The following is a 20,119-nucleotide window of genomic DNA, read 5'->3' on the forward strand; positions in this document are numbered from 1 at the left end:
GTCAGTCCGTCTTAAAAGTCTCCCGTGCTCAGTGTACGGAAAGCCTTGTCTGTGTCCTTTCTTTATCCTTACTCTGTTAGTCTTTCGAAGCTTCAAAGATGCAGCTAAAATTCATTCATGATAACAAAAACCAAAAACTTTTAAGACATTGAGAAACAGCTGTGATGTATGGGTATATATTGCAACATCCAGAAAGTTTATTTCAAACATCGATAAACAGCTGTAAAAGTGTATACTAACTAGCGCCTTTTCTATGCCGTATGCAATGGAATTCGTCCTTGCTATAGAAAAGGCCATACCTGCAAGGCGTTGCCAAAAAGTAATTCCCTAGGGAATGCGTTCGCGGAAATCCTAGAATATTTGGCAAACCGAAAGCAGTACTATACAATAGGCTCCGCCCCTGAGGCGTCGCCAAAAACTCGAAGTTCTTCGGAAGTACCAAGGAAAGCGGCGAGGGTGCCCAAAATCTCATGAATCCTGCCTTCGATAGGACAGGACTTAACCACATTGTCACATACCAGCTTTCATGACAATCCATTCTTAGCTTCTTGAGCTACGCTGCTAAATCATACACACATAACGTTGGGTAACATAAATTCGCGGGGTACTTAAATTCGGGATTTTTCGAAAACGGGGTATTTAGGGATATGTGCTAGATGCAACATCAGTAATACCGCTGGAAATGCAAACTTGACAGACTAACGTATTCAGAACACTGTCTGAAAAGCTTCGATAACCTAGCATTAGAAGTTGGCTACGTCAAAAACTCTCCGTCCCTTATTGTCACAGTCTGAGGGCTTCGTGGGAGAATTATATTACATAGTTGTTCGCTGGTTTATAAGACAAATGTCACATCCGCTTCCTGCTCAACACAATTATTTACAATACAACTTATTAGAATCTCTTTTGCTAACCTACAACTTGACTCTAAGTGTGATTAATCATCAAAACGCCTCTTTGTTGCTACATGTACAACCAATGGCTACGGCACTACGGTGAATTTTCCCGCCGCCATATTCGTTACCCAGAATCCTGCTATTCGGCAGACGACAAACGTTTGCGAGGAACACTTTTTTGTCCAAATGTTGTGTGTGATAGTGGACTGATGGCGATATTTTCCTCAAAATTTGCTCTTAGCACAAGCAGAAACACATGGACATAGTAATATTACCATTTCTACGGCATCCAGCCAACGCCCCGATGAATAATGTACAAATTTCTATGACGGTGGGGGTGAACTTTGAGTGACGTTCTACCGACTCAACACACGGGTTGTTCCTGAGGCCTGATGTGTGCGGTACGGCCGTTTTTTCGTGTATTTTTTTTACTTGGACACGTCTATATCCATAGCACTCTCATCAAGCCAAGGATGGAACGAATAGCTGCTGTATAAAATGTAATTAGCGGTAAGATATTCAAGACGAATCTTCTCTCCCGAATTAATGTTCACCCCTGTCCGACAGCACCGTCATTGCGCGTGCGGCGGACGGTAGTTTCAAATTGAAATAGTATGGTGTCAGCACGACTAGAGACAAAATCTACCATATATATGATTAGTGCAAAGATAGTACATGATACTGACAGAATAATAGAAAAAAAGGATGGTTTATTGTTCTGCTAGATTGATTTCAGTCAACCATTATCGGAAAAATCCCGAATTTATGTTACCCAACGTTACATACGCTACTGAAAACATAACCGGCTTGGCAAAGGCAACGAGACCAGTTTCGGTGACAGGGCTTCAAAGCTTGGAGGAAGGAGAAAATGACAAGAAGGGTGTTCTAGTTCGCCGAGATCCGGAAAACCTACAACAGAACGTCGCTGTGGCTGGCCCTTTGACTGCCAGAATCGTAAACACGCTGTGACGTCACGGAACTTCCCCTTTCACCTGGCCGCCCTGTTGCTACCTTACTTCCGGGTTCACTCGTCAAGCGTCTGTGCTTCGTGTGGCACTGTTCTTCAGACCGTGGGAGGGTTTTAGCCTCGCTAAAGGTATTTCAGGCAATCTTAATATGAATCTGTTGCTTTATCATATCTTAACCTCACCATTTAATGCTACTAAAAGCAAATAATACTATTTCCACTGTCCTAAACGGGCAACGTGACTCGAATATTTTTGAAATCAGCTGCGTAACAGAGACAGTTTCACTTTCGGCACATTTCTCAGTCTGTACAGCGATCACATAGGGGCACATAAAGAACCGCTGTGACCACGTTGTGAGTCTCAGGATACTAGTGGTAGCTCCTAACATTTAGGTGAAAGGCAGGCACCGCCCTCGAAGTTGACTTGTGTCACAGTCAGGGTCAGATGTCATAAGCGTAACGTTAACGTGTAACTACATGTCATAACCGAACCAAGGAAAAACTGCATGGAAGCGGTTTCACACTGAGAATGATTGGTTCGAAGGAAAGACATATTGTCTTGATTGTATACGAAACTGTACCACACTGCACATTTGTTCTGTGCGATAGTTGGTTCGTCTCATTCACAAACAGGTGAAATCTTAAGTTAACAACCCAAGGAAGGAAAAGATGATAGTCGACAGGTTATTGCGTACCACTACTAGGTAATGGGGGTAGCACAAATACTACTACATGTAGTACATCCAGGGAAACTTGCGATATAGTACTACTTGATTTGAAGGAAAGGGGCACATTTGTAAAATCTCAGAGTTTAAGGTAAGGATGAGAAATATAAATATTTCGATCAAAGCAAAGAGGTTACCATCTTTATAACCTCTTTGGTCAAAGTATGCTGAAATGGTAAGAAAGGGCATCAGTTGTGAGACATCAGTGAGTTGAGCAGGGTGGGATGGTTTGTCTTTTGTCCTACAGATACCACACATGTTTACGAAATCAAAACATGGATGTCTTTATAATTACCAATTTACTCCGTTCTTCCAATAATCCCTATGACTTTGATGTGATCGATATTTCATAATTTCCGTTCATGTTTGGTTAACAAGCCTGGGGAGCAGATTCTACCTAAGCGCAAGTGGGACTTTAAAGTTGTCAGCCATAAAAGGACAGATCTGTTCTAAGGTGAATTTCATTCAAAACATGGGAAGATATTCCTCTTAAACGATAGCAAGGGGTCCATGTGTTACATCCAGAACCAAGATGGCGGCCGAGCGGACGGTGTTGGTGTCGTCCATCCCTGCGGACCTGACAGGAGACAAGATAGAGATCCACTTCGGTAAGAAGAGTACCGGCGGAGGGGACGTCGAGAAGGTCGACTTCCAGGCCAAGGTCACGTTCTGTTCTGCTGAGGGTACGTCATCACACGTCATCTGATAACTAGTTATGACTAGATTTACAAAGTCAACATATCCATCTATGGTGCCATGCTGTGCTTCTTGTCTATCATAACAAACGGACTTTTACCCAAATTGGATAGGAAGCCAACTTGACAGGAACATTTGCACCACAGGATCTTGGTGATGTTTTTGTTTCCTGTTTGTCGTAGATAAAACTAACCATCATGGCCGTCTGATTGTCATTTCTTGTATCATGTATTTGCCAGTTGCTACACGTGTGGTGAACCGCTCGCACCGTCTGGGGAAACAGTCTGTCCCCGTGAGGGTGGAGCCGCTGGAGGGAACAGAGAGTGCCAGTCTGGAGGGACAGAAAGGCGGCAGACTCACCAAAAAGGTGCAGTGCCATCACTGCATTATGACTTTCAAGAGCAACCTGCGCTATATCTAGCGGGTCCCGTCTGAGTTTTTCTAACTAGAACATTTTAGTCTAAAGGTGTTATCGATATCTGAATGATGGTACCTGCACCATGGCTGCCATGTGGTTAGATGGCAAAAGGATTTCATATGTTCCAGGTTTGACGATTTCATCGGTTCAACAGTTAACAGTTAAACATAAGACAATACAACAAAACAGGGCGTGTAAACTAAATCAATTAAATCAAACCAATTATTTGTATCAATACGCCAGTAGCTATATATCTGAACAAATAGGTTGTACACAAAGTAGCACACCAAAAGATATCCGTGCGCTTTGTTGAACACTTTCATTTACAAAGTAATAGGGCAATGTAGGACTGTTCTATTGGAAAAGCGCTCCCGTGTTGACACTTTAAGCCTTCGCCTCAGATGTTCGAATTTCTCAGCAGGTTTTTGCCTCAGTATCCGCCGTGGTGACCCCGGCAGAGGTCCCTGACCTAGCCGAGTGTCCGGAGGAGATCATGACCGCCCTGTCCGCACAGACAGGCGTCACATGGGCCCATGAGCCGGGCGGGTACAGGCTGCAGGGCACCTGGGGACAGGTGGAGAACGCGAGGTGAGTACAGGCCACAGGCACCTGGGGACAGGGGGTTACAGGCTGCAGGGCACATGGGGACAGGTAGCTACAGGCCACAGGCACCTGGGGACAGGGGGTTACAGGCTGCAGGGCACATGGGGACAGGTAGCTACAGGCCACAGGGCACCTGGGGACAGGGGGTTACAGGCTGCAGGGCACATGGGGACAGGTATCTACAGGCCACAGGCACCTGGGGACAGGGGGTTACAGGCTGCAGGGCACATGGGGACAGGTAGCTACAGGCCACAGGGCACCTGGGGACAGGGGGTTACAGGCTGCAGGGCACATGGGGACAGGTAGCTACAGGCCACAGGGCACCTGGGGACAGGGGGTTACAGGCTGCAGGGCACATGGGGACAGGTAGCTACAGGCCACAGGCACCTGGGGACAGGGGGTTACAGGCTGCAGGGCACCTGGGGACAGGTGGAGAACGCGAGGTGAGTACAGGCCACAGGCACCTGGGGACAGGGGGTTACAGGCTGCAGGGTACATGGGGACAGGTAGAAAACACAAGATGAGTACAGGCCACAGGCACTTGGGTACACGTGCTGGTGCTTGATATAAATGATAATGTATGTATAAATGAGAAGTCTATTGACGTGACTTTCAGACAGAATATCAGAATACCGTAAAACGCAGGAAATGCAATGTTATTTTTCACTAAATTTTCCTGCACAACGCACACCACATCTGCTACATTTTCACACAATTTAATAAACATTTAAGTTACAGTGTTTTAATCGTGATATATTTTTCTATCACCGACACCAGGTGCCTTCTTCAACGAAGGTATTGCCGAGACACCATGGATGAGGCAGTGGAGAGTGGGAGTAATGATGCTGGAGAGGAGGGCAACAATACTGACCAAGTCCGCGCCAGTGCTGGAGATGTAGCGTCGACTGAAGTAAAGATGGCTTGGGGAGAGGTAGAGGAACAGCAGAACTCCACAACAGCGTCGAACACAAAGCGAGATCTAACGAGACATTTAGTAGATCAGACAGCTCGAACTGACCGCGACCATGCGGTGGGGATACGTTCCGAGGATCCTACCAGCACAGCCACAAAACAAAAAGGGTTGCCAGTAGATGCTACATCAGAGATTAGCGTGGAAGATGTAGAATCAGAGATAGTGGCGACAGGAACACAGCAGTCGACTGGTGCAAAAATAGTCATTGAAGATCCTCTGACGTCTGATGAATCGTCAGACAGTGACCAGGGCGATGAACGGGAAAGAAGTTTGCCATCTCACCTCACAGCAGCAAAAGGAGAATCCTTGCCAGACACAAATGTCGAAGCATCGGTGGTTGTCGAAGAGAATGAAGCAATCAAAGAGTCAGAAAGCGAGCAGCCTACAGCTATACCAAAGGATGGTGTGCCTACAGCGAAGGAGCATCAACTGAATCGTGGGGAATCGTCTGAAGAGTCTATGCGACCCATCACAAAATCGTCAGCCAAATACGTAACCGTGGACCCTGATATTATGGCATACATTGTTCACGTGCATAAGGACAAGCTGGCCACTATTCAAGACAAGTTCAAAGTCACGGTTAAGATGGAGAACAGTACGGATTGTATTTGTATCCAGCCGAGGGAGCAATGCTCCCACCATGACTTGGAAGAAGCTTATGAAACGTTCGTATCACTGTATCAAGACATGTTTAAGGACGTTCGTCCCCACAGGGCGAATCTCGCAGAGGTTCAAATCCCAATAGGAAGCATCAGAGTTGTTCTGGATATGATCAAACGAGAACATGACAACATTTTCCTCAAACTGAACGACGAGGAGAAAATGGTTGTATTCTGTGGTGAAGAAGACAAGGTGAGAAAGGCGAGGGCTAAGTTCTATGAGGTTCTCAGCATTCCTGATCCAGCTATCGCGCATAGACGTGGAAGGCGGCGGGCACCAACTACAGATGCATCTACACCAGCTGCTATCGATGCTACCACAAACAAGGATGCAGACAAAGGACCGCAAGCGCACCAGAAAGCAGCAGCAGACAGTAAACCTTCCAGCGTTGGGTCTGACACCATGAACATCGCTTCCTCCGAGAGAAGTAACGTTTCCAAGCGGGACATGATCGCGCAAAGCCACACTAGTTTCGAAGCCGACTCCACAGGGAGCGGAGATGTACCGGAGGTGAAGGGGGGAATGGGTACTAGGAACGGAGATGTTCGTCCAAAGGACGTGCGGTCGAAACTGCCAACACAAGCAAACAACCCAATTGGTTACATACGGCAACCCATCAAAGGGGCGGCATGTGGCGGTGACTTGAGCACAGACGGAGTGAAGGCCGGACGTACAGGAGGTGCTGATGGTGACGTTGAAGGTCCGCCTGGAAAGATGAAGACATGTCACGTGTCACGGGATAGGCTGGACTTCGTAACGAGAACCGGAGTTAAAGTGCTCATATACCAGGGGGACATCTCGCAGGTAATCTTCACTTCATCAGAGTGGTGATTAGAGAAGTAAGGGAAAATCTAGAAATACATTGAATAAGTATGTATGCCAATCTACGGAGTCAATCGTTGTCTTTAATTTGGTCACCCTAGTGACTCATCCTAGCGAATAGAGACATGTAGGCAACCGTGGACACACCAGCTTTTAATATTCCATCGAACCAAGCGTCTGGTTTTGAATCATCCCTTCATTTTTATCGATTTTCGATAGGAAGTGGCAGATGTTATCGTGTCCTGTAATAACGAGAGTCTGGACAGCAGGAGTGGTATTGCCAGGGCGATCAGTGAGGCGGGGGGACCAGAGATCAGGCGAGCCTGCGTGGACTACATCAGGAGGCGTGGACGGCTGTCGGCAGGGCAGGTCAGTACCGGTGTCACGCCAAATGATTGCCATTAGTAAGACTCTAAGGCTGGATTAGCATGGCTGATTCAAGGCATTTGTATATGCCTCGAATAGTCTTGGATAGGAAGATGGTATTTTCGTGAACAAACCTGCTTTGTCCACATTTAATGTCAATTGTGATATACGCGGAGAAGTACTTTTTCACAGTTCGGCTAGTTTTCACTGTAGAAGGTCACGCTGGTTATCACGGATGGGCAGCGACGGGTTCCATCGTAGGGGTAGTCGGGCTGGGTCGCGATCGGGTTGGCATGGTGGGTCAGGAAGACAGCGCTCACGGTGTCTTGCGCACGTGGCCGTCGGCGGGTGGCATCAGGACAGCGGCGTCGTGCTCTGGCCTCAGCGACGGCGAACGGGGACGGCTGGGCACATGGCAGACGTGGTCGGCTGGCAGGCTGGCTTGGTTAGAGGGCGGCATGGAGACACGTCGGGCGAGCTGGGTCGGTGTGGTACGGCGGCAGGCTGGCTAAGCGGATGGCGTGGTAGGCCGAGGCTGGCTGTCGACGTGGCACGGACGGAGATTGCTTGGGTAGCCGCTGGTCTCGCTACCGGGCGACTCGGGCGGCATGGTAGCTGGCCAAGGCTTGCGTCGAGGCGGGTTCGGCCGTTCGAAAACGGCAACCACCGCTATGCCACCAGTGTTACAATAGCTAAAGGCACTAGCTAGGGAGAGCAAAGGATGACGTCTGTACTCAGTGCTTGCCTTGTGAGAACTGATCTGGACAGACGGGTGTCTGTCTGCTTTATTGCCAATTAATCAGTAACAGATGTCTGGTGTCTCTGACCACTAATGGGTCTTCCTGTTATCATAGCTACACATCTTGCACAGTAAATGTCTCCACTACAAAACATCAAAATGAGTTTATAAAGAATTAAAAGACATTCAGTACCTCTTGGCGCATGCTATTGTAGTGAAAACCAAACCCAGTATGCTATGATGACAAATATTGACCTTAAGAGTGAAAAGTATTCTACACACAGTCCATATCGTCAAGCATTCTGATGATGACCTTGAACTATTCCAGTCCATCTGGACTCCCGGAGGGCGCCTGCGCTGCCAGTACGTTGTGCACACCATGAGTCCACAGCCGTCAGGTGACCAGACCGACCATCAGCAGCTGTTCTCCACCTTCCTCGATCTCCTCAACATCGCCGAGTTCGATCTGAAGGTCAACTCCATCGCCATACCTGCCATAGGTTCAGGTGAGCGACACCATAGTCGTGATTTCCGTCGGTACGGTACAGATGATTATTTGTTCAAATGTCCAAACATAATGATGTAGGAATTACTTTGGAGTTAAAAGCAGATAACAAAAAGTCATTTCCTCCTTCAGGTATTGCGGGATTTTCCAAAGCGGTTTGTGCCGACGTCATGTTTCGCGTCATCTCTGCGTTCGAAGATTACCAGACGCCCGACAGTCTCCTAAAGGAAATCCGTCTGGTCAACATTGACGCCAAAACGACGACTGAGTTTGTCCGGGTGTTCTCTCAACACCTGGCCGGCAGTGGCGTTTCGACAGCTTCGGCAGGTCATGAAAGTGGCTCTCCAGGTGTGTCGGGTGCGCGAGACAAAGACGATCACCTGTACGTCTTCACTCAGGGAGGCAAGGGACAAGGAGAGCGCGGCGGGAAAATGGGGACTGCGACCCAGCGAGGAGCACAGCGAGGTCGTGGTTACGGTAGGAGTAAGCCTTATCACTCCAGAGTGGGGAATGTGGCATGTAACTTCAACACGGCAGAGAGCGCTGGGTCTGACGGTGGGCGCGCGCAGAGACTGGAGGCCGCGGCTGCCTTCGACGATGACTCAGATGAAGTCGACGAGGACGAAAAATGCCCGGTCTGTCTGGGGAGAGTCAGCGATCCTCGCACGCTGGACTGTAAGCACACGTTCTGCAGCCCCTGCATTGACATGTGCATCAAGTCCAAACCGGAGTGCCCTGTCTGCAAAATGCCCGTCGGAAACAGGTAATATATGCTTGTATTATCTATTGTTCAGTTCCACCTGATAGAAGGCTAGGTTGCGACAGTTCAATCAAGACTTAGATCGTTTATCAGAATGATTTTTTGTGTTATAAAGAGGTTATTCGCGTTTTACAGTACCAGGAGAGGAAACCAGCCGGACGGCAGCATGACGCACAGAGTGGACCAGGGCGTCAGGTTGCCTGGGTACGAGAGGTACGGCACCATCGTCATAGACTACCACATCCCCGGCGGCACACAGGGGGTACGTCACCACTTCTATATTCACTGCACTGATTACCTGTCAGGGTGATAAATGTTCATAAAACTAGTACTGAAATGCCATTAAACATTTGGAAACACAGCAAACAGAATGTGCTTATGACATGTTTAAATTTTATGATACAATCGGGTTGTCGACAACGTGCACTTTATGTACAGGTTGCATTTCTTACACTCGATAAGTCAGAACTTTGACCTTGAATGTGAAACGCACTTACATTCAAACAAAGTTGAACAATGTCTGCCCTGCAAATAGAAAGAACATCCTAACCCAGGACTACGCTTCAGTGGTGACATGCGCACTGCCTACCTACCTGACAGTCCCGAGGGAAGGGAGGTGCTTCGTCTACTTAGAAGGGCGTTCGACAGTCGGCTTGTCTTCACCATTGGTCAGTTGGTATCCCCCAACATTTGGCTGCAAATGATACACTAAGCATGATTTTCACCGATTGTTTTTTTATTACAATATACGTCGTATTGTCCTTCGTCGTCTAAACATGTTGTGATTTTAAAGGTACGTCTGGGACGACAGGACAGCCCATTTTTTTTAAAGGTACGTCTGGGACGACAGGACAGCCCAACACCGTCGTGTGGAACGACATTCAGCACAAGACCAACATGCAGGGAGGACCCACCAAGTAAGCCTGCATCTCTTCAGTTTAGAGGATGGCTAGAAAGATATGACAGTAGATTAAGTGGCAGAGCAGGCGTTTTATGATGAAAAAAGATAGTGTGTTCATTACCACTCCAGCTAACATTGGCCCCACGGCATCCGACATGAGCCCCCTGGTAATGATACCGTCACAGTTAACAGTTGCTACAACTTTGTGCATTGATTGGCATTGTGACCAAGTATACATAGCTTGTATTAAAGATTTACCAATATATATCTCTTTTGCCTTCCAGCTATGGTTACCCTGATCCCACTTATCTACAACGAGTCAGAGTTGACCTGGCATCGAAGGGCATCAAGTAAATATAAAGGAACATACTGTATTGTTTTCCATGTGTCCTACAATGATCCTGAAACAATGCATTGCCCTTCATCATCATCATCATCCTTCAGCATTGCCCTTACTCCATTTTAAAATTTCCTAGATGTTTGATTTCTTGTGAAAATAGCCGTGATTCCGTCTGTTCTTTCTATGGAAGACTTTATGGAAGTTTAAAACTCCACTCTGTATAAAGCAACTGGGACTAATGTTGAACTCTATTATGTACGTTAGGTCATGAGTGACATAAGCAAAAAAAATGCACTGTATGTTGGTATTGTGTTTTTGGCGACGCCTCAGGGGCGAGCCAAATTTTTATTGGCGACGCCTCAGGGGCGAGCCAAATTTTTACTATATTGTGTGCAGATTGCAAGAATTCTAGGAATTGTACAGGAATGTGAAAGTCCATGGGACGATAACTCAAGAATGCCTTGATGTATTGTCTTCATATTTTGTAGTTGGGTAGGTCTGTGGGAGACCTTGTAATGATTGGATTTTGGGCCCCCTAGCGACTTTCTATGGTACTGCAGGGGAACTTTCACTTTTCAAATCTCGTCTTCTGAACATGCTATAGTCATGATTTTTAAGTGGTGGATAGCTCTTTGTTAGGAAAATATGTCCTGTAGATTTGGACCCCATAGCGGCTTTTTTTTGGAACTGCGGGAGCTGATTTTGACTCAAACTTTGAAAGAGAATAACGCAAGAAGGGGTTGACGGATCATCATAATTTTTGGTGTGTAGATAGCTTAAGTGATGATTTACATAATCATAGGCCAATTATGCAAATCAATATCTGATTTGCATAATTAATGAGGACAGTTAATAAATCAGCTGAATTCTACTATAGGACTCTCAAACACATGACATATGTAACTGAGAAAGAGATAAATATCGATGGATATCAATTATGCAAATTGATACTTAATTTGCATAATTAATGACAAAATACTATAAATCCATAGTGGTAAATGATGGGGATTTCATTTTTGCACCATTTGGAAGTTAAGTAAATGTGGCCACTATTAGACACAAATCTTGCATAGAGGGCCTCATTTACATAATTTATGAGGAAATGGTACGATATCTTTTTTTTATGAAAACAAGAATTTTGGACAACTTGTGTTATTTTGGTAGAGAAGGTGATCGACTGATATGATTTATGCGAGGTCCTTATTTGCATGTGGGCTAAGAACGAAAACGTTAACAGAGACCACCGTCGCCATGGCAACATCTTTTTATGTTGCCAATCTTGTTATGTTTTGTGATGTACATGCAATGATTTTGGACAGCTGTCCAGTTTTTGTTTGATAAGCTCTAGTGACAAGACAAACCAGTGAATAACAATATTCATATATCAATGACATAAGGTTAAGTGGTTGCTCAGATTTCAATCTCAAAGCAGATGTTTGGAGGAAAATCAAGACCATTTCCAGATATACCCTATTTTGTAACAGCTGAAGGGAGAGGCAGGCAGTGAAAATGGGGTGATCTCTCACAATCTCCCTTCACAGTCTCAAACTGGAGCTAATGTTTGGACTTACATGATTTACACTATGTCTTGTTACTCTACTGCAAACAATCTCTTGGGAAATCTTTGCATTTTATTCTATTCAAGTCATTTCAAAGTGAGGTAGAATCAGTTTTCAATTCTTTCACCATGTTAGTAATAAACTTGAATTCACAAGTTTTGAACTCTGTCTTGAGTACAAATATTGAGAAGACCAACAACTGCATATTACATGTACCCCCTGATACTTCATAGGTATTGAAAATATTGTCATTATCAGGATACAGCAAAACACAATTGCCTTTTAAAGGCAGACCCAAAATCTATCCGTAATCGTAATCACACACATATTGGGATTCACAGATCTGAATCGCATTATTCTATATTTTTCTAATTTGAAAATGCAACCTGTAGACAGTAAACAATTATCACTTTCCCTGATTTCATCATTATAGTCATCACTATAACATCAAAGAATAAGATTCACTATAAAATTCACTGTGGAATGTACAAGGGCGGCTGTAGGTGAGCACCTCTGTTGTCTTACAATATATTAATTTGGTGTACTTGCTATAAAATGAGGGCTTCAGTTCTTGATACAGACGAAGCCACTTAATTGCACCTCGGACAAACGCACCTTCCATTTAACTGCACCGAATCCCAATATCCAAAACCGGTTCCCATTCACTGCATTGTTAGTGACTCCGCATATCTGCACCGCGCATGGTCACCAATGCCGGATAACTGCACCAATTTTTTTCAAAAATCCTTGACAAGTTAACTGAAAAGGTGTGCTAAAATCGGCAAACGCGGTACAAATGAGCCGATACCTGCCAGTGTAAAGGCGCAATACCGCCAACATGTTTAAAACTGTTTTGAGTAACAAAAGAAGGCGGTCTCCATTGACAGTTACGTTGATAGGAATCGTATGGGAGGTCCCGGGTGGGTCACCCGTAATCAGTAACCACGTTTTAGTTTCAATTCCTAGTTTCATGGCGGTACTGTACATGATTTACGTCAATCGACAACTGCACTCTACGTAATGTAACACAGAAACTGTTATCCCATGAGTGACCATGAGTGGCATGACGATGTTTCAGAATGCCTCCCCTGTAACATTACGAGTGCTGTAATGCGGTAGATCGTATGGAAAAATGAGAGAATGCAAAATCTTTTAAACCAGGTTCGTAGTCATTTCTTTATTTTCAGCAAAAAGGTCAATAAATAAAGTTAATAACTGAATAATTTCGTCTGTTGTCCTTGTGCTAGTGTTTCTGACTAACGATACACCCCCTCGCCCATGGTGGCGCGGTCCAGCTGGGCATTTCGTATAATTGCACCAGCCGGATAATTGCACCAAAAACGCTGACAAATGGGTGGTGCAGTTAAGCGGATTCTACTGTATCTTATTTATTCAGTAGCCTTGCAAAACTGTTCTAGCCCTGAATAACTAATATCAAGGATTATTACACAAGCTCTTAATGCTAGAAATCTGTGTATCTTAAAGGACAGAAATAATGATATCTGTTCCTCTCAAGTCAAGTATAGAAAATTCATAAAATCAACATGTATGGAATTTTTCAGTGTGTGTTTTTGCTAGACAACATATTGAGAAGTACATCATAGGTACAAATCTCTTCATCATTTTCAAGACTGTTACATTTCAAGATTTGCTAGTCTCACTGCTAGCATACAGGTTAACCAGCCTGTTGGCCTCCCTCTGTCCTGACAGGTAGGCTCCATGGACGGTAGAGAAAAACTCACTATGAGTGGCCTCCCCTGCAAACTGTACGACTGGGATCTGAAAACATACCAATAGTTTGATATAAGCTTCAAGGAACAGTACATAAAAAGTTTGAGATTTTCCCCTCTCCCTGCTATTACAAAGTGGTTGAGTCGTTTTTCCTTTGTAATTGTACACAAGAAGTAAGCCTGAAGTTGTTGGAAATTGCTTCCATTTGTACTTGCAATAGTGAAAAAAACCCACCAGGACACCCGTGACCCCCCAGATCAGTGCGTCACTTCGTGTGATACACAAATTTCCGGGGAGAACCCCTGGAGCCCATGTATAGTAGAAAGACGGTTCTATTAATCCATCACAAAATACCAGAGTAATTGCACACAAACTTGACTAAGTACAGGATGCAAGCTCACTGCAGCTGTTGTACTTACTTCAGTGTTGTCTCTGTACAGAGGCTCTGCTACAGTGTTGATGTCATCTCCCTTCTCCCCAACGTGTATGTAGGAGTAGGAGCCACAGGTCAGGGCATCACTGCCCCACCTGGTGATCATTGTTCTCACAGGCTGGGGGATGTCTTCTTTCCCTGTGGGTGAGGTCAATTTTCGTTTGTTTGTTCATTCAGACTCTTGTAGTGCCTAGTGGCACACAGGACAGCAAGTTTCCTTGCTGTTTCAATATCAGGGAATATTTTTACAGGAAGGGGTTGCTAGTCATTCATTAATGTGCTTTGAGGCACCTCCGCAAACACAGGACCCCCATTTACGTCCCTCCGAAAGACGGTGCAGCCCCAACCGAGATGTCCTGGCCCCGGAACTTCAACTTGGGTCTCCAAGTTACCAACTAATTCAACCAGGAACCAAGAACTCAACTATGAGGCTGCTGCCAGATGAGATACAGGGACGCGTGCTTACAACTTCTTCAAAACACAAACGTTCAGACTGAGGGCAGGGCCCAGTTATTTTGTGTGTGTGATGGGACCACTACCTCATCACATACCGCTGATATTTAACTGACTACATAGGTTGCTTAATTTCTGTGAAATTGAAACAACAACATCATAGAACAAAATATGCTTCTTCGATTCAGACTCAAGAACTTGAAGAAGTGACACAATTTTTGCATCCCCCACTAGCCATATCTAACATACAATTAATTTGGTCTAAGATCTACTGGGCACATAGCTCTAAAGTCTAATGGTAGTGATATTACCTGTGAACTTCTTGAGAAGGCCAACAAAAGTGTCGGCGATTTCCTCTTCACTCAACGTTTCCATGTACTCAGCCTCCCTTCCTGAGATCCAGCCCAGCAGGGTGTTGGGGGCCTTGCTGTCAATGTAGAAGCAATATGTCTTCTTGTACCACTCCTCAGGGCCCTTGGGGTTACTTTCGTCTTGGTCCCAAACCTTAATGATTGTAAAAGTGATTTTAGTTTAGTTTACATGTATATATATACATTTGAAATTCTACATGTATCAACAGAATTTTGGTCAATGATGGATGATTGTCAGATCCACCTGTGACTACTGACAAGTAATTTCTAATCCAAACAAAGCTCTTTCATTGAAGGGCAACATGCATGTACATTGACCACCAGCTCAGAAAATGATAATACTGCAGTATGTGATCATGACTCTGAAACTGAAAAAGGAACTTTTCTTTTGAGAAAACAAGACTCATCAGTAATGTAAAAGCACACAGCAGCAACTAATGGCAGATGGAATACTAGTAGTCTGATGAATATTCTACACTGAATGCAAACAAAAGATGAGCAACAGATGAAGGTGTCTGTGCAGAAAATCTCTCACCAGATGAAGTGCCTCACAATCTGTGTCCCAGAAAGGCTTCTGGAAGGTGAGGAAAATTTTGTTGACTACACCAAACCCCATCCTCTCTATAGAGGCCAGCTTCTCTTCCGGGAGAGGAGGTTGGAACAGATTCCGTGAGTTTTTCTTCAAGTAGCCAAGGGGCACCGTCACTATCACATGGTCAGCTGAGAAGACCTGTCCGTCTTCACACTCCACTTCAACACCATCTGCAGAGTGAGCAGATTCAGACCTTTTCTTTCCTTCTCCTCTCCACCGGATGCACTGAACCTTCTTATTGTAAGCCATACAGTCTGGAGGAATGGTTTTCAGGATGAGATCCAAGATGACATTGTAGCCAGAAGGGTTGTTGTAGTGGTCGCCTTCAAGTTCTTTGTACTGTCCGAAGTACTCCAGACTTTCTTCCCCCATGTCATGGCAGCCTGTGATACAAGTCTCCAGTTTCAGGAAGTGTTTGAGCAGGGCCATTTTGGTGCACTTGACAGCATCAATGTCGTTTGACAAGGCCAGCTGTTTAGGCAGCTCTTGGCGGATAAAGTCTCCTGAGAGGACAAAGGATATGGGGGAACACATTAAATTTCATACAATTTCGGGCAACTGATCATTATCTAAGACAATCCAAGACTATGAGGCAACAATTTTAATACCATCACAATTTACAATCAGTTACTGACTTGTAATACTTATAATTTTTTCAGGAAGCTCAGCAGAGTCAAATCTGTGGGGAGATAGTACAGGAAAACAGGCAGTTCTTACAAATATTGTTCTTCTACCTTTTTTCTGTAAGTCGCGGGTAACGTAACATGACCTATTTACGTGCAGAACCTATTTACGTCCGGTTTGGCTCATGTCCACATGTCGCGGTGTATTATGCCAAAGCCTGTTCTCATGAGCAATTAAGAACATCATAAGTATGATCCTAAGCCATCTCTTTAATTTTTGCACAGCAAAACATAATGGCCATGCGTCTACCACGTGAACGCCACATGCCGCGCATGTGGGGGAAATTTACAGATAAACATTGTTTTTTTCCATCACGTTAAGTGGCCGGACAGACATAGTGATTTAACTATCATTTGTCTACTTTGGACAGTTACTGTGCATTTTTTTCTGATCTATGTTCTTCAAGCATAGCCCTAGAAGGGAAAAGATTCAGAAGTGGACGATAATGGGTTACCCTAGCACAATTCTTCATCATATACCTCAGTATAAATACATGCTTGCACGGCGTTTAACAGGCAAAGAAAAACTTACAGACCATGCATTTTCTTTTTAAAAGAGCTGATATTTCTGCCCATGGGTTTGAAATTTGGCTCTGTCAGCGCAGTTTTGAGATAAATACGTTTTGAATAAATCGGACGTTAATTGGTCATGTTACGTTACATGTTTTTTGAGAAACCTTCTTGGTGTAATCATTCTCCACATTACCCCCCAACGTGATCTATCCTGTACCTGCTGAGTCACCAGGCTGAACGGGCCTCCCTTCTTTGAACACAGCGTCACACTCCTCGATCACCTCATTGTAATTCTGTAATAAAAGTGAGACTCCTATGTTCAACAAGAAGGTCCAGCTGTAAGTCTGTGGAACTTAGACCCCATTCATATACATTTAAGTACTGTTCAAAAATTCATATTTCTAATGCGACTAGACAAACCTCCCATTGAAAAACACGTCTGTTCTTTTATATCTACTATAACCGAAAAGAGAGGAGAAGTAGAATTTATTTAATGATCGTCATATTCTTTTGTTGTGACCTGTACTTAGCCAAGTGTGGCAGAAATGTGCAATAAAGGTCTTCATTCAATTAAACCTATTGTAACCGGTTAAAAAGTCTCTGCATGAATTAGCGGGGTCAGTCGGCTAAAGCCTCTTGCGTTCAGACATGCTTGACATATCCAACTATGCTGAATCCTGTGGCCCTGAATGTAGTTTGACTAGAAACCAGTCATCTTGTCATTCCCTGCCATTTTTCGGGAAAGCTCCTGGAATACGTTTCTGCCACTAATGACATTTTGTGCGATTGAGAGAATTCTGTTTGCTATATCACCACAGCAGCTACATGGATTTTTGCTACAATCCCCAAACTTCAGTTGTAATCATTCATAAGGAATATGTATTGGCCAATTTCTTATTCAATCAGCCCTAAGAGCTAGAGGAGTCTGGCGGACACAGTGTCTACATATTGTACCTCGAGGCTTACCTTAAGAAAGCTGACCACCACAGCTTCATCTATAACCTTTCCACCTGGCATAAGGAACTTCTCGTTCTCCAGTTCCCTCACGTTTGGTCTGTCCAAGTCTTCAGGCTTCACCTCGTCCCTCAGAAGGCCGTGCTGCTTGGCCAGCTCATAGATGGGGTTCCCAATACTACCATGGATCCAGTTGGCACCAAACTCTAGAGTGGTGTCTGAACCTAAGGTCAGGCAGAACATAACAAAAAGAAGGTGCCATGTGGTCATTCCGATTCAAAGTCTACTTTGTCGTATACACAGTCAAAATGAACAGGGATTGATTGATTGATCAGAAAATACAAAAAGCAAGGATGCTAGATAGAAGTAACCGCTTGAAGGAACTCAATACCAATGGTGAAAAAGAATATGGTTATACTGAACAGACACAGGTGGAGCCTGACCCAAAGCTAATGAAGCCCCTTTTTCAATGTAGCTTATGCCGTTATGGGGGTGCTTGTTTGATGCTGGAAAATGTTATGTGTTGGGTGAATGTGGGTGTCTTTCAAACCACAGAGAACGCTCTTTCAATTAGAGACCATCACGCCCTTTTGGCAGGGTTTACCAAAAAAAATAGGCTGTCTACCTGGCCTGTCCTGGGCTGTCTACCTTTTTGGGCCCCAAGAGCAAGCACGGGGGTTTGGCATTTCATGGAATTTTCTTGAGGAAAAACAGATGGCAATCCCATCTGTGTGTAGTATGGATGGAAGACAACAAACACCTAATCATACTGTTTTGGGATAGGGGCAGCTCTGAGCAACTCCATGAACACTGGAGGCAAATCTGTTATTCATAAACAAAAGTCTAAGTATACAATAAAATGTAGGATTGTTTAACTAGACCAAGGAGGTTAAAATAGATTTAAACCTCCTTGACTAGACTAAAGGGGTGGGGTAAAAGGGTAAACAAAAAACTGATAGGATGGGCCAGGCAAATCTAGGACCTTTGTTTGCCAGAATAGCAGCCCCTAAATATGCATAAAACGTAGTAAACAAGCCAGCACCATACATGGATAAATGGAAACTGCTTTTATCATGCATGCCCTTGGGGCCCAAAAGGTAGACAGCCCATAGACAGGCCAGGTAGTATATAGACAGCCTGGCTTTTTCCGCAAACCCCTTTTGGCAACGGGACATAGTGACCCGCGCGCCGCGCACATAATTGTGCCACAGTAACACTTTATGCCTGATTTTTCAGAACTTTGAGAGCTGTCTACAAGAACTGGGGGCATCATGTTGATTAGAAAAGCCATGTGTCTCATTCAAATTATATTAAATTTAATTGTAGTTACCGAAATACTGTGTCCAGATGCGCCCACCGACTCTGTCCCTAGCCTCCAGAATCTTGACGTGGGTCAGGCCCTCCTGCACCAGTCGCTGCGCCGCCGCTACGCCGGCCATCCCGCCACCAACAACTACGACTTGTGGGCGCCGAGACCCGTGAACACCTGTTGAAGCCATGTTCACTACAAGATCCACACAAAATCAGAGGACATGTACTTTCCTTTGCCCCTGGTCCTGGCGGGTTGACCTATCACCCTTTGTCCTCTTGATGAACCCCGGAAGAGACCATTTTATGAAAGAGGGGTGGGAAAACACAGCGGTTGGGTTTCTCCAAATTGATCATATACAGTACAATATGTATACAGTACCTGAAAGTTTGTGGGACTCCAATCTTTCCTTAAAACGATGCCGTGGTAAATATAACATTACAACAGATGGTGTCATGTACAACAAGAGTTCCACGACCTCATACCTTCGCCAAATGATTTTAACCTTTATGACTGACGTATAAGGAGTGGTGTCTCATCAATTATAAATCATACCAGTTGATCGTCTTCACCCAAATAACAGAAGTCGTCCAAAGTATGAGCTTAAAAAAGGTTATGCGACCATATATAATCAATTATGCAAATGAGGTCCTTATTAGCATAATTTGATTCAACGATATTCACATTCACATAACTTCCAAATACCACAAGTGTGAAATTGCCATCATTTACCTGTATGGAATTCTAGTAGTTTCTCATTAATTATGCAAATTAGGCCTACAATTGCATATTTTCCATCTAACAACATTCCTCTCTTCCTCAGTTACAAATGTCACATATTTGAATAGTCATATCATGGAACACAGCAGGTTTTTAAATTGTCTCATTAATTATGCAAATTAGAATCTGATTTGCATGATTATCGTCCAATCATACAAAGTATAACCTAAGCTATCTATATACCAAAAATCATGAACATCCATCAAGCCCATCTTGAGTTCTAGTATTTTCTCATTAATTATGCAAATGAGGTACTCATTTGCATAGTTGATATCTATTAATATTTCTCTCTTCCTCAGTTACATTTGTTACATGTTTGAGAGTCCTATCATGGAATTTGGCGGCTGTATAAACTTTCCTCATTAATTAT

At 44.4% G+C, this 20,119-nt stretch overlaps 2 protein-coding genes across 4 annotated transcripts; one reads left to right on the forward strand and one right to left on the reverse strand.

Annotated features, from left to right (window-relative positions):
- Positions 1 to 1,868: 1,868 nt before the first annotated feature.
- Positions 1,869 to 12,085, forward strand: LOC136430306 (uncharacterized). Of its 3 annotated transcripts, none has more exons than XM_066420790.1 (12): positions 1,869 to 1,992; positions 3,114 to 3,271; positions 3,524 to 3,651; positions 4,124 to 4,290; positions 5,083 to 6,742; positions 6,980 to 7,129; positions 8,194 to 8,371; positions 8,503 to 9,133; positions 9,266 to 9,392; positions 9,666 to 9,798; positions 9,924 to 10,047; positions 10,316 to 12,085. In XM_066420790.1, exons 2-12 carry the CDS (start codon positions 3,121 to 3,123, stop codon positions 10,383 to 10,385), a joined length of 3,519 nt encoding a protein of 1,172 aa, XP_066276887.1. In that variant the 5' UTR covers positions 1,869 to 1,992; positions 3,114 to 3,120; the 3' UTR covers positions 10,386 to 12,085. The 3 variants fall into 3 exon arrangements, with proteins under 3 accessions (XP_066276887.1, XP_066276889.1, XP_066276888.1); XM_066420792.1 differs by having other exon boundaries at positions 9,963 to 10,047; XM_066420791.1 differs by having other exon boundaries at positions 1,883 to 1,992; positions 3,093 to 3,271.
- On the reverse strand, positions 11,958 to 19,248 carry LOC136430311 (spermine oxidase-like). The gene is made up of 7 exons (XM_066420802.1): positions 18,991 to 19,248; positions 17,673 to 17,884; positions 16,924 to 16,999; positions 15,454 to 16,013; positions 14,859 to 15,051; positions 14,081 to 14,232; positions 11,958 to 13,709 (listed from the first exon to the last, which is right to left on the reverse strand). Exons 1-7 carry the CDS (start codon positions 19,157 to 19,159, stop codon positions 13,572 to 13,574), a joined length of 1,500 nt encoding a protein of 499 aa, XP_066276899.1. The 5' UTR covers positions 19,160 to 19,248; the 3' UTR covers positions 11,958 to 13,571.
- Between the last annotated feature and the right edge of the window lie 871 nt (positions 19,249 to 20,119).

Source organism: Branchiostoma lanceolatum, chromosome 3 (assembly GCF_035083965.1).
Source record: "Branchiostoma lanceolatum isolate klBraLanc5 chromosome 3, klBraLanc5.hap2, whole genome shotgun sequence".
Taxonomy (NCBI): domain Eukaryota; kingdom Metazoa; phylum Chordata; class Leptocardii; order Amphioxiformes; family Branchiostomatidae; genus Branchiostoma; species Branchiostoma lanceolatum.